The 15,628-nt window shown below is 29.4% G+C and overlaps 1 protein-coding gene across 1 annotated transcript; it reads left to right on the top strand.

Annotated features, from left to right (window-relative positions):
• Nucleotides 1–286: 286 nt before the first annotated feature.
• Nucleotides 287–12,993, top strand: LOC119682595 (fasciclin-3-like; the record flags this gene model as incomplete). Its single annotated transcript, XM_038096073.1, is given in 4 exon segments — nucleotides 287–495; nucleotides 9,062–9,195; nucleotides 12,182–12,461; nucleotides 12,689–12,993. Coding segments are annotated over 4 exon segments (736 nt in total), but the record flags the coding sequence as incomplete, so codon positions are not given.
• Nucleotides 12,994–15,628: the final 2,635 nt, after the last annotated feature.

Genomic DNA, 15,628 nt, shown 5'->3' on the forward strand with positions numbered 1-15,628 from the left:
TCTTTTTTAATTAACCCTTGATACCCATCCATTAAATGCATATTAATTATATATATATATATATATATTTATTTATTTGTAGATTTCAAAAATTTTATTTTAAAGTAAAATATATTTTCACTTAATTTTTGTGAAAATAAAATAAATTTCAACTTTTGATTTTATTTATTTTTAGCAATTTATAGATATATTTTTTCATCTTACAGATTATTCTTTACTTATTTATTTTCTTTTTTTTTTATTTTTTTGAAATGAAATTTAAAAAGAATTCATTTATGCTTTGCAGATATTCGCCACTAACCCCGCCGACAACAAATTGGTTTCCTGTCAAAGGTGTCACCATTGCAGATGGTTCGTCACATTGCAATCAATTCCTGTGCAATGTTGAACTCGAGAAATTGAATGTACACTCCTCAGGCTCATATCGTTGCGAAGTATCCGGCGATGCGCCCGAATTTAAATTGATTGATAAAACAGCAAATATAACAGTTGGCAGTAAGTTTCTGACATATGCAAGTAAATTTATATTTATGGACCTGCATACACGTATATACAAGCATACATACACTGTGAGTGAAAGTATGAGTATCTGGGTTTGTGTTCCGTTGTTGTGATATTGTGATACTGTGTTACTGCGATGGTAATGAAAAAAAGCAATGAAATGAAAGTACATAAATAAATAATGTATAAGAGAAAAAATAAAATAAGAATGATATTATGGATTGATTGTGTGACTTACATTTTTTTTTTGATTTATGTCCTTGTAAACAATGAAAAAAAACAACAAATTTTATTTAATTTAATGTATTTGGTTTATTTTTGTATGATGGACCACAACTTCGAATTACTTTTAAGAATTGATTTTTTAAATATTTATTGAAAAAAAAAAGTTATAATTAATATACTTTAAAACTTGATATCAAATATTGATGATAACATTAATTATAATAAATACCTATATGATAATAATCCATAATTAGCTTAATCTATAATTATCATAAGATTACCTATACTCTTATTATCTATATCTGTAATCTATAATCTTATCTTATTAATACCTATTACGATTCCTGACTTAATATTTTTTGTTTATCGAATCGTATTTAGTAATTTTATATATAATTCCATATCATTTTAAGCACAAATACATTGATATAAATATCGTTGAGACGTTTTAATTGCAATGGCAATAGATATTTCTCTTTAATATATATTGAACAAATTATACATTATATGTTCATCTTACTTAGATGTCATCTAGTTCCTTATTGTATTGAGTATCAAAAGTGATTTGTGCTTTGAGTACTTAGTCAGTATATTCTCATTTGATTTCTTTTCTCGACACCAATAGATGAAAAATAAATAATAATTATCAATAAATAAATCACACTTTTCTGACTCTTAGTAGATTGCTCAAATAAATACTTTTTTCTTCAATCGTATGTATAACACTAGCACTTAAAAGCCATTGTTAAGTACTATTCCCATATACTTCACATGCGAGTTCTTCAACTCAATCCCTACTGACATTGCATTACTTTCGTGATTTATGATTTCTTTCTTAAACGTAAAGAAAGTTATCTATTGGAATGTCATCATCACTGGAGATGAAAAATAAGTTAACTAAATTACCAACAACAATATAAAGCACAAGAGATCATAAAATAAAAACATGAACCGAATTAAATCACTTGAAAACGCGATATTCAACTAAAAAAATTAATAGTGTCTGTGTGGTGGGATTTTAAGGGAATCTTTAACAAATAAATTTTTTTGTTCCTTCTACCGGACGTCTCTCAATGTTGATGTATACTGTCTTTAACTTACTTACTTACTTATGTGGCCATAACAACCCGTTACCGAGTTTCGGCCTGACGCAGCATGTCTCCCCAGGCGCCTCTGCTGCGTACGCGCCTACTCCAGTCTCGTATATCAAGTCCAGTTAGTGCTCCCTCAACTTGATCACTCCACCGGAGACACGGTCTACCTCTACGTCTTCTTCCGCCAACTACTGCTTCAAACACCTTTTTCGCCGGAGCGTCTTCATCCATTCTCACGACATGACCAAGCCAGCGAAGCCGCTGGATGTTAATGCGCTGAATAACGTCAATGTCGTGATAAAGCTCGTACAGCTCGTGGTTCATTCTAATGCGGTAGTCGTCTCGTAGTGGACTGTCTTTAACTATATAAATTAAATAAATTGTCAAAACAGAAAAAGCTAGAATTAATTAATAGTATTCCACTAACATTAGTTTAGTAATTCACTTGAACCCTTTGCAGTTAACATAGATGAAATATACTGCCATGTGCACCATAAGCTTCAGTTCAGATACCGTTGATATTCAAATTTTTAAATGACAGAGAAATTTTTATTTGATTCTAATGACGGATATTTTAAAATATAGCTTAATTAGAAATAAATCTCCGGATAAAAAAGACATGAGTCTATGGAATCTAAAAATCTAAAACATTCCTACTTTCTTTACTAGGGGCTGATTTTACTTAACCGATGTCAAATCCTGTGCTCAATCCAAACTCAAAGTCTTAGAACTGAAGTTAATGAACTAGTAGTGCCACATCGAGGCTGTGCGATAACTTGAATTAAGGACGACAGGGATTACGTTGACATATGCCAAGTTAAATGCAAACAGACACGTTATCTTGTGTACCCGCTCCTAAGGACACGCGGTTTGCCTCTAGAATCCATAAAACTAAGAAAAATTTCAAACGGCTTAATATGCATTTGTGACACTATCAAAGACAATCTTTTTCTTGTTATATTAACAATTCTGCAATAATTATATATGTCAGTTAACTCTACTCTATTTGTTTGCTAAATATTTCCATAACCAAAGGTAAAAACCTTTCTTATAACATTGTAGACCGATCAGTGCTAAGAAATACGTGACATATGCCAGATTTTAAAACATATAAACTTCATATGTAAAGGTAACTACTATGTTGCAAAAATCTCCTTCTTTACGATCCATTAACTTGGACATCCATCCGCTTACCAACAACAACAACAACAACAACAACAACAACAAGAACACCAATAACAGCAAAATTAGCAACAATGCATTAAACTCAATTTACAAATCGCTTCATAAAATTATAAATGAGTTCCAAAAGTAAACCAAGAAAATAGTGACGCTTACAAAGGAGCCGGAAGCGGATTCATTTATCATTGACAAGCAACATTTGCTACACGCCCACCATTTTGTCAGGTGCATGCATGTGTTCGTGTTCCAACCATCATAGCATGTGGCCTAATGTATCTACGCAAATCTCTGTGTGATGTCTGTGGCTATGTTATGGCACACTGACACTGGCACTGGCACTGGCACTGGCACTGGCACTGGTACAGGCACTGACACATTCACCGGCATTGGCACAAACAGAGGCACTAGCACTGGCACTAAGTTCAAAGTGCGCAAAATAAACGCAGAAAAATTGTGACACGCATTTACCATTTGTATGAATAATGACATTAAATAAATTCTACGCCAACAACACAGATATACACACATACATCTACAAAAAAATGTACATTTACATACAATGTGCCAGTGCATATAACACACAACACTTTCTGTCAATGTACGTATATATACTCGTACTTTCCTAATGGCAAATGGCAAAGACCGTATCTAGTAACAATGCGATATTTTTGTTTGTTATGCTGAGCACTGCGTTTTCTACTTAACAAATTCGTATCAATTGTGTGAATTTTGTACGAATCAATTTATAATCTCTAGTAAATTCAGCAACAAAAATGTCGCATGCTGCTTTTATGATGTCACGTGCAACACAAATACGTACTTCAGATACTCGTACATTTCACGTTGATGTCTCATGGCTCTGTGTGCCTGTGTGCCTGGGCCTGGGCTTACTTCGTTAGCGGTTGTTGGTAATGTCGGTTACCAGTGCCATCGACAGAGGATGAAATGATGAAATTGAATGATTTAAAGCGCTGTATTTTCTTTTCGAAATTCAAATCAATTGTTGTCGATGCGCTCCTTAATGTCATTTTCCAAATGGCCTCCTTATGTCGTCAATAGCATAAATGATTTATACCGCATAATTTTATGCTTTCTTTCACAACAAAAATTTTTCAAAAATTATTTCATTCTCTTCAAATAATGATTTTATGGCATTTTTCTTTACCAAAGTTAAGTAGTGTCATTTTTAAATAATATTAAATGCATTGTATTATTTTAGAAATACATAAAAAGTATTTTAAAGATACTTTTTAAGGGAGTTTTAACAGAATAAGTATTAAATTTACTTCATAGTTTCAGAAAATTAAATAGTAAGTTATTTTTAAATAATATTAAATATTACGTTATTCTTGAAATACATGAAAATTATTTTAAAGATATTTTTTAAGTGATATTAAATGTGTTTATTTGAGGTTATGTATTCACTTCATACTTCGTCCGAATTAAGTAGTTAGTCATTTATAACAAATATTAAATACAATGTGTTATTTTGTATCCAGCTCTCTCGAAAACTCGACAAAAATACTTGGGGGCTGTCAGTTTTACTGGTTTCTGTTGAAATCCTGATAAAATTCACTTATAATATGCGCATCCTAAGCAATGGACACTATCGCTAAAAACTGAAGACTCTGATCTGGTATCGTAATGGACCTTAATGCGTGACCGTTTTGGTCTGCCAGCATAACACCACCTAAACCAACCAATTATTCTGTATTTCCGTATATTATTATAGTTTGTTTTATTTATAATTAAACCCATAAATGATTCCATAAATAATATTATGAAGATATTCTTTAAGTGAGCTTCGGTAAAATGATAAGGATTTAACATATGTGAAATAAAATCAAAATCCTAAAAAGTTGTCATAAAATTGTGAAAATAAAATTAAGTAAACCGTTTAAATAATAAACTAACAATATTTAATTATTTTAATTAAAATACAAACCATAATATTTTTAGTTGAAATTAAAATATCTCTTAATAAAATATTAAATACCTCAAAAAAAGAGAAAAAAACAGAGGAAAAGGTATACTGATTATAACTTTTTAATTGACTTTATGCTTGGTGTCAAACACAAGTCAACTTAGCTTCAAACCACATTTTTTCCTTTCGTAAGGACTTTTGTGACCCATTTCAAATGTAAGTCAAAGTTTAAGAACAATAAACTTTCCATGCAATGCAATCAACCTATTAAATGGAAACAAATGGCAGACAAAAAATTTTCACACCAACAAGCACGAGACGACCTCAATATCAGAGCACACGACGGCAACTCTGAAGATTATTTCAAATGTTAACCCTTGTCATAAAATTTTTTTTTATTTTTTTTTTGTTTTTGTTTGGTTTAAACTCATCATAAGATGACAGCTAAACAAATTGCTGAAAATTTTTTATTAAAATTAAAAATAAATTAAATTAAAAATTAGGCACTTAAAATAATGTACTGAGCGATTGTATTGGAGTGTTAGTATCCTTATTTGATTGTTCGATTTTCAAAACCATTTGCCTCTTAATATGTTTAAGTTCAAATGAGAAAGAGGAGTAAATTATTTCCATAACATTAAACTTAAATTTCGTTTAAATATTATTATAATTGTTATATTATTATATTATTATAATTATTATAATTATTATATTATTATAATTATTATAATAAGCAATTCCTACCGTATTGCATTTTATTTTGCCTTGGTTTTCATTTTTTGCTTCGACAAATATGTTCCTTTATTCTTGATTTCCTTGTTCAATCGATCCATTAATGTATAATATTAAAGCGATGTTATTCTTTTTCTTTTTCCCAAATAGTCTCTCAAATTTCAAAATACGTAAGCCAAAACTTTTGCAACCTAGTGTTGAGTTCGTGGTCATTTACCCCTGGGCTCTACCCATGCTTTGGCTAATTGCTTTCTCTCAGGTGTGAAGTAATAGATCCATGTTTCGTCAATTATCACTACTCGTCGCTCATAGTCAGCCAGATTGTGCATAAACATTTCCAAATAATTATGCGGATTCGAATAGCAAGAAAAGACAAAGACAAAAATTTTAATTAATTTATTGTAATTCGGTTGACCACACAACACTGTTTCGATTATTGTCAAATACTCATTATCAGTGGTGTTTCATATGCATGTAAAATAGTCAATGAAACATTTGATATGTTTGTCATCTCTACTATCTCTTTCAAATTAGTTTTTGGATCATTCAACTTAATATCGTTGATTTTTTCAGTGTTTTTTTAAGTTATAACCTCTTTTGGACGACCTAGACATTTTTCATCAAAAACACTCGTAGAACCACGTTTAAATTCAGCTTTCCAATATTTTGTTATTGTTAACGATAGTGAAAAATTCCCATACACAGAATCCGTTTCCAATTGATTACGATATCCAAGTTTCTCTATTTCATAAAAATCAATATTGTGCACTATTTCAATTATTTGCAAAAAGCTAATCAAAAATCTAACTAAAACATCTAATATAAATTATTTTTTAGCTTAATTACTAAACTAAATTTTTTTCCAAATTACTATTATAGAAATCAGTATCAAATCATAGCTTGAATATACATTACATATGCTTAAGCGAAAAAGGACTCGTTTTTTAACAAAAGTTTTAGTAAAAGTCAAAAGTAACAGAACTTGTACCTTGTAAATTAAAGTAACTCCATTTATATATTTTCTCCTTTTTTTGTTTTATAATCAACTTGACACAATATTCCCATGTAGAATGTTGGACTGTCAACAGCCAAAGAACAACAGCATCATTTAACATCCTAAGAGACTCCTTTGCCGGTTTGTTCCATTTAAATTTGAATATCACATAAAAGGTTAGAAAAACATAACAAACAGTAGTAAAAACAGTATGAGAAAAAGGCAGCAAATCCAAACCACAACAGCAAACACTGGTGACCGAAACGCAGTGAACAACAGCCAAACAAAAACAAAAACAATAAGGAATTAAATGACACTTTACGAGTCCCACGTTGTGTCATGTAAAACAATACTTCACCAACAACTGAAGCTCCCGTTCCTGTTAGAAAAGACCTATTGTTTGTTTCCCAGCTCATTTGTTTAACCGGCACAGCTTAAATTACTTCGCTTTTTCCCTTCAGCGATAGATACATTTGGTTTTGAACTTTCGATTTCACAATAAAAACAATGAAAATCTAAAAAAAGTGTTCATACATGCAACAAGAATTCACAGCTGAAGCTGATGAATGTTTTTCTAAGACAAAAAAGGCCAGAAGAATTAACTAGAAGAATTTGTTTACTGTAACGTTGTTTTTGCAAAAGCAATAAAAAAATCACTCATACGATATGTAGTGCCTTTATCCAAGTAAGAATAGACAATAATTATTTAAACAAGAAGTAGTTTTGTTGCATCTCTGAAGTACTGTATCGAAAAATTAAAATCATATTTAGAACATTTCAACATTCTTCGAATGTGGAAGATAATAATGATAGCCAGTCATTTTAAAGTCAACTAACATAATCCAATAAAAATTAATACGACTCTTTAGTGACTCTATACGCAGTTTGATTTTGTTGCCATTACATGGACGTTCTACAAGGTTCATGTCATAAGAGCATATCACTAGGTTCTATGTAACGTCGTCATGTGCGATTTGTGCATTTTACGAGATAATTCACTTCAATATCAGGGACGATTTTCAGCCCTTTAAAAATGATACATCCAAAGAATTTTGTTCGAGTTGTTGAAAGAGCCAGGAAGAAATAGAGGAGATGCTTATTTTAAGTGTTTCCTAATGTGCGCTTTCCGATTTTATGAGTAATGGTCGCTGCTGGTGCTATTTGACTTACGCCATAGACCCAAAGGGATATGAAGAACGTTAGTATCTTTAGAAATTAATTGACAGATAATTTCATATTATATGTTGCGACTAATTGATGACTAAAAATAAAGAGTTATTGAAGGTTAATAAATAAAAAAACTAATATAGTGAAAACTAATATGTTTAAATTCAATTAATAATCAAACTTTGGTACTATCTGTATTATTATTATTATGTTTAAGCTGTTTTGAGCCAGTGCACTTAAGCACTTATACTCTTTTTTAACTCGAGATATTTTTAAAACCCCTCTCTACACCTTGACTGCACTATTGTTTATCACTTCAGCAGACTAAGCAATAATTAACCTCTAATCTATATACTTCCTCGAGGAGCCTGTAACCATTTTGAGATTTTATAACGCGGTGTTGGTAAGTCTGTCAGTTTTCGCAAATAATTTCAACGCTCCATCTTTTATGTATTTTTTGATGGGATCAATCTTGATGTCCCTGAGGATGTCGTTCGTCCTAATGTACCATGATACTTAGAAAAGTCTTCTCAGAGCCTGGCTTTGTGCAATTTCTAGCTGGTGAATAGTAGTGTTTGAAGCTTTGCTAAACGCTACACAACCATGTAGAAGTGATGGACGAATTATTTGGTTATATATCAGTTTCCTGTTCTTTGTATTGAGGTTTTCATTTCTGAATAGCGGTTAGAGGTGATGGAGAATTTTGGCACAGCTAATTCTTTTCAGTTGAACATGTTTAAGCCATGTGAATCGTTTGCGTTACTGATTTTATAATTTTATCTTAAACATTTCACTTAAAAAAAATTCTTTGCTAATATTCGTATATGTGATGTAAGGATTCGTTATCCTTATCTAAAGAACTTTATCGTATATAAAGAATAATATAATATGTAAGTAGCAAGAACCAAATTTCCTCTACTATAGATCTATTTTTTGAAGAGATAGTATAATAATTAAAATTTATGTATTTGTTGAGTATGAATTTTTTGTTTATTTTTTGTTATTCTTTAAATTTCAATACAACACAAAAAAGAATCTAAACTTTCTAAATGAAATAAATACATAAATAAACCAACAAGCCATTTAACTTTGTAGTTAAGAAAATATTTTACAAAAAAAAAAACAAAATTTGATAATAAAAATAAACTTCAACTTAAAATAAAAAAAAATAAATGAAAGGAAAAACAATCTCATACGACAATTTAATTTATGAGAATTTTGTTTGTGCTTCTGTATTTACAGTTCTACCCAAATTCGATCCGCTCATCAGTGGTGTTAAACATTCATACAAATATGGTGATTTTCTGCTGGCCAACTGCAGTTCGGAATGGTCGAATCCTCCGGCGACACTCACTTGGTACATCAACAACAAAACGGTACGTGATATGTGTACTAAAATAAGCGGGAATGCGTAAATTTTAAAATAAATGAACAAGCATACACAGTCAGTGTAACACACAAACAAATAAATACACTTAAAAACAAAACACAGATATACAAGAGGACATACGCAGGACATACACGTACAGGACATATAACAGAATTTTAAGCTGGAAAATGACCAAAATACGATATCAGAGCATTTATGTGCACTTATGTGTGACGCTAGTCCGTTTGCTGTTAAATGGATTGGTGTTTTTCTCTGTTAAGATTTAACCAGAGATTTAAGACGGATTTAACGTCTTGAGTACGAGACTTTTGCGTTAGCTCTTGAAAAGCTGTTTATGTGGATATTATTTTAGAATATTTTTGAAAATTATTTTTACTTTTTTAAAACAAAATCGTTTATGCTTTAGAACGCAAAGCGAAAGAAAATTGTATTTGAGTTTAATTACAAGTAAACCGCATTATTCAATTCAGCTTGAAGTCATTTAAAATCCTTTGTTACAGCCAAGAGCCACACAATTTCACAATTTCAACTGCTAATGAAAGGCGAGTACCGCAAATGTTTGCAGTATTACGGAATGCATAGAATGCCATTATTTGAAGCCAATCGGACACATATCAAGCTGTATAATATATATAATGGACTGCAAACCGATTATTAAAACCGCATTCGAGTTGCCCTTACAAGATAAGATACTACTGGTTGCAACTTGCAAATGACAAATTAATTTAGATTTTACATGTGGTTTTCATATTATTTCATATGAGCAACGTTAATCTATTAGTTAATATTATTATTGCTGGTAATGACAAGAGAGATATGTGTTTTCATATCACATATTATCAGATTTTACAATTATTTTAAAAATTTATTTTAGTCTTAAAAATATACAAAAATAAAACATTAAAAGAAATTAATATTTTTAGTAGTGTACTTCTATGACGTCATCCATTGATACATCTGGATACAATCTAGATTTACTAAGAGATTTACTGAGTCCATCTAATTTTGTTGCCCAATCGAACCTTCTCAGAGTAGTCTAACATTTTTGTAGTAGTATTAGTGCACACTTATAACTCACACACACTCATAAATACATATAATTTAAATTTTAAGCTCAGTCTTGATGAAAGAAACTAAATTCTTCATATAAACTATTGTTTTCGATGGAGAGTTTATTCAAATAGTATTAAATTACAACAATAAAATTTTATTATTTTATTAATTAATTGAGTTTTTGACTGATTATACAGCTGTTTCAAGTATTGCCAGATACCTATCATCAGTGGTCTTGGAATTATTTTTTATATTTATTATTATTAAATAATAAGCTATGAATGCACCCTGCCCTAAAAGATATATTGTGCGCCTAAAGGGTCAACTAAAACAATTTTAGACTATTTATAAATCTTGTAACTGCTGGAGGATTAATTTTCCCTGTATGATTTGGGATTATATTTTATATTTAATTAATCGTGTAATATTTTTTGAGACTGCAAGTTGCAAGAGTTGAACCCATGCCCTGCCAAATTTGAAGCTCAGAGTCAGTGTTCATTAGCCAACTAAGCCAAGACTGCACTTGACTTGTATGTTCGAACTTAGAGTTTTATTAAAGTTCATTTATTATAATAATTGAATTAATTGCTTATATTTTTATTTTTAATGGTTAAATTTCATTGTTAAAATTAATATATTATATATCAAATCCAGTCAAACTTTGTCTGTCAAATAATATAAAATAGCTGTTAATTTCAGAGTTATCTTGCTACTCTGACAAAATATATAGAGTCTTATAAATTAATCTCGAGTATTATACATTTCGCCACAGATTTACCAATCAAAATTGAAAATCCACTATAAGTACATTAAAGGAACATCTTGAAAAAGTTAGTCCTGATTTACCAATTCAAAATGTCATTAGTTAATTATTGGACATGACAAGAAACCTAGACCAAAGGCAACAAAATTGAAAATCCACTATAAGTACATTAAAGGAACATCTTGAAAAAGTTAGTCCTGATTTACAAATTCAAAACGTCATTAGTTAATTATTGGACATGCCTAGACCAAAGGCAACCAATCATTTTTTTTATAATTTTAAGCAAATTTTTCTATGAATAAAATGAAATTATATATATTTATATTATTAATCAAATGTTTTCTTTGTTTTATTTTTTCCGTTTGTCTCTAAGTTCATGTATTCTTCTTGTTCTTGTCTTTTCCTACTTATCCATTCTTATTATATATGGTAGTCCCAGAATTCACGCCATTTAATAGTAAATTTTTGGATTCAATAATTGTTTTAATGAGCAAAATTTTTATTAGTTAATTAATTAATTATTTAATAATACACTCTTTTAAATATTAGTTTTTAAAAAGAATTTTATTTACTCCGATATTTCGACTATATTCTATAGTCATCTTCAAGGTACTGAAGACAGGTATTCATGGAATTTTTGTATTTATAAATTTCCTCACTATGAGTATTAATCCATATCTATTCGAAATAGATTTCTTGTTATAGGAAATGAATTTATTTAATTAGCTCTTGTAGCATTTGAAGAAGACGTTGGCATACGAAGAACATCAGTTGCATCCAAAAACAAGGACCTTATTTGTGTCCTAGCCTTTATGTAGAAGATTTAAGACTCAACAATATAAGTAATGGCCCAATTTATCATAACCATTTTATATTTACTCCTTGACTCCTTGTTGTAGTTTAGTGTATTGACTAAATGACTAATTAAATTAATTGAATAACATAAATCAAACACATCACACAGATACACACATATACATACAAAAGTAAAGCAATAACCGCAAATATTAACACTTGTATGATTATTTAATATGTTTTAACACCAAAAATTATTGATTTAAATTTGGAAAAATATTAAATAAATTAAATTGAAATAAAAATTTATTTAATTGAAACAATTCAATTCATGTCAACTAAACGTTTTGTATACGCACAGGCACCACCGAACAGCCTTCAACCGCAAATCAATGAAATCACACGCAACGCAGAGGGCTTCGTCCTTTACACAAGCAACATGCAGCTACGCATCCACATCGACGATCCACGTTTCATAGGGAAAAGTGAAGCTTTGGAATTGAAATGCGTCGCCGATATTTTGGGCATTGAAAGTCTGCGTAAGCAAACCAAAGCCAAGGTTAAAATATTGGCACTGAAGGATGCCGGTCACAAGCAGCGTTTCTTGGATCAAGGGAATATTAACGCAAATTCTGCTGGAGGTAAGTTCGCAGACACAAATAGACGTATGTAAGGAGAAAAGTTCTTGATTTGAATTTAAAATTGATTTTCATACAAAATAAATTCATAATTATTAAACTTTTCAGGCTGGATTGTGTGTGCGTGTGTATCTGTATAATTCAAATATGTGCAATTTTAATTAATTTTTTAATATCTTCTATTTAAATTTTTTTCTTTCACTCAATTTTCTAATTGTGCCTCATTTTAGATTCCTTGAGCGGCATTATGGGTTTAGTCTGGATTTTGGGCGTTTCAAATTTACTGCAAGTAAAATTAATGTGGACTGGAGTACGTATACTGTTTCGGTTGTGCTGTAGTTAACTTTATTTCGTTTTATGAATTTTAATATAAATTTTTTAATTAAAAGAAAATATGAAAAAATATGAAATGAAAGAAAAATCAAATTAAATAAAATAATACTCAAATAAAAGCAACAAAAAAAAAACAAGAGAGAAAAATAAATGCGCACTTTACAATGAAATTAAAGCTTCAATGCACATATTTTAAAATTAACAAAAAAAAAACATACAATAAAAAATTTAAATTAATTAATAAAATGAAATAAAAATTTAACGCTTATAAAAATAACAAAATAAAAGATATGTAGTAGAAGCACTGCTACTCTACTATATTAAGAACTGGAAACTAATTATAAACAAAAACCTTGATGTAAGATGTTATTGCTATAATACGAGTAAGAATTTAAAAATAAAGGTAAATAAAATTAACATATAAGAATTTAAAAATAGTGGTAAATAAAATAAACATATAAGGAATTAATTTTGTAATTTTTATATATAATTTAAAAAGTTTAAGTTGAACTTATAATTTGTTTAAAATGATATTATGCATTGGTATGGCAATTAAACATTTCCGCCCATTTTACAAGAAAATTCAAATAACTGAATAACAACAACAATAGTTAGAATAGAATTAAATCAGTTAAAAAAAAAATAAACAAGTATATAAACTTTACTTTAACATAGGAACTTTACTTTAGGAAACATTCATATATGTATAGTACCACAATAAAAGTCCAAAATTCTATTTAGCAGAAAAAATAAATTAGACATTGAAATTTTCGCATTAAAAAGTGAACTCACTTTCTTGTTATTATACTCTTCCCATATAAAACTTAAAAACTTTCCCATATAAAACCAACTAGATAATTTTACATAGTCAAAGATAGCAAAAACCGTTCTTTATATGTCCCGAGTATATAACATATAACCTACATTCTACAAAGTGAACTCACCCACTTCTTGTTACAATCTTCACTCAAATACGCATCTAACGGAATAACGTCAATTCCCTGGTTCCACTCAACCCATTTGTGTTCCCAAATAAATCCTGAAAAGATGATTAAAGCCATTTAAATACTCCTACAAAGAAAATTTAAGTCTCTTAAAGACTGTATTGACGTTCTGTACCAATATAGTATCTACCGATATATATAACCTCCGTTCTACAAAATGAAGTAACTTCCTTGTTGTTATAGTATTCACACCCATAGTTAAATTAAGTTAAGTTATAACATTGATTCTCGTGTTACACCTAAGTCAATTGTGTTATCGTATTATGTACAGCTCAACAAGTGGAAAACGATCTTGAACAAACTGTTGAAACAGAGGTTTTGTAGAATACAAATCACAAGCATATATGATCTATATTTCATAAAGTAAACTCACTCTCTTGTTGATAAATTTTTCTCACAAGTAGTTGTTTTGAGCCATATTATAAATATGATCCTTTAAATTTGCTTCAACCTATTATTTTCGCATATAAAACATAAAAAATTTAAGACCATTTAAAACTTTTTATAAAACCAAAGATGGTCTTGAAATAAAACTTATACAGAAAGTTACTATCGAGCAATATATTCAACTTCCCGCGTATGATAAATAATTATAAAACATCTCAAACGTTGTCTTATATATGAGATTAAGATAATCAAACTGTCCTTAAGATCAAAGACATAGACTTCTGCTCCTCTGAACACCCTGACCCCACAATTTAATCGATGCGTTGATTCTCCACTCAATAGATTTAGCACTACTTGATTTTTTTTATATAAAAAGTGTTTTACCGTGAAAATAATAAAAATATCACCTCGTAATGATATCATTAATCATGATGCTATAATTTTGGGTCACTACCATATGACTGTAATACAAATAAAGTGATTAACAGTGTATTAAAAAAAAAAATCTAGAATACCACTTTCACGTATATAACTCTTCGGTTTTAACCTGATAATGAATAACTGTTAATAGACCTAATTACGTTTAAAAACTTCTGTAAAAAGTCTATGTTTAAGTCTTGCCATTTGAATTATAGCCTCAACTAAAAGAAGCCTCCTTATTAATATGTAGATGATATCTTGAACACTTGAACTTGTTATTTTTTTGAAGGCACCATGGCCATAACTTAATAAAGTAAAAAACTTATAAAATTTTGTATATTGTCCCTATTTTTTATTTTCTTCAAGTGGTACATGATAAGTATCAGCAGAATTTTAGTAAAATAATTATATTACAAGTAAAACTCTATTTATAGAAAACTTGTTATTTACTAGAGAATATAATCATCTACATTTGTAATTCATGGAAATAGAAAATATCAAAAAAAATATTTCATTAGCTATTTGCCTCAACTATTTCTTAATAGTTTCCCTTTTTCTCCCTTTCTTTTTGATAGAAAAATTCTCTTTAATCCCAAAAAGTCATTAGTAAAATTTCAATGGACCTGACCAATCTTTCATTTTTTTGTCATTGGGGTTTATTTAGGACTCATCAAGCTCAGCTATTCTCATAAGACCCATCTATACACCATATATACATATTTTTAAATATTAATGTATATATGGGATCGCTTACATACCCGTAATTGAGCATGTACTGATAATTAAGATAGATCGTGGAAATATCTGTGAAGTGATGGTAAGGATTAATAAGAAAATAGTTGAAAAGAAAAAAACTAGATGAATACTAAACGATTGCTAAATGTTAACTATAATTGTTATATATTTAAAAATATTTCACCTTTTTTTATTAGCATTATTTTACAAGAAAATAAAAACAACACTATGAACCTTTTCGAACACTATATAAAAAAGATTAAATTTATTTTATTTAATTTATTTTTAATA

Source organism: Teleopsis dalmanni, chromosome 2, assembly GCF_002237135.1.
Source record: "Teleopsis dalmanni isolate 2A chromosome 2, ASM223713v2, whole genome shotgun sequence".
NCBI classification, from domain to species: Eukaryota; Metazoa; Arthropoda; class Insecta; order Diptera; family Diopsidae; genus Teleopsis; species Teleopsis dalmanni.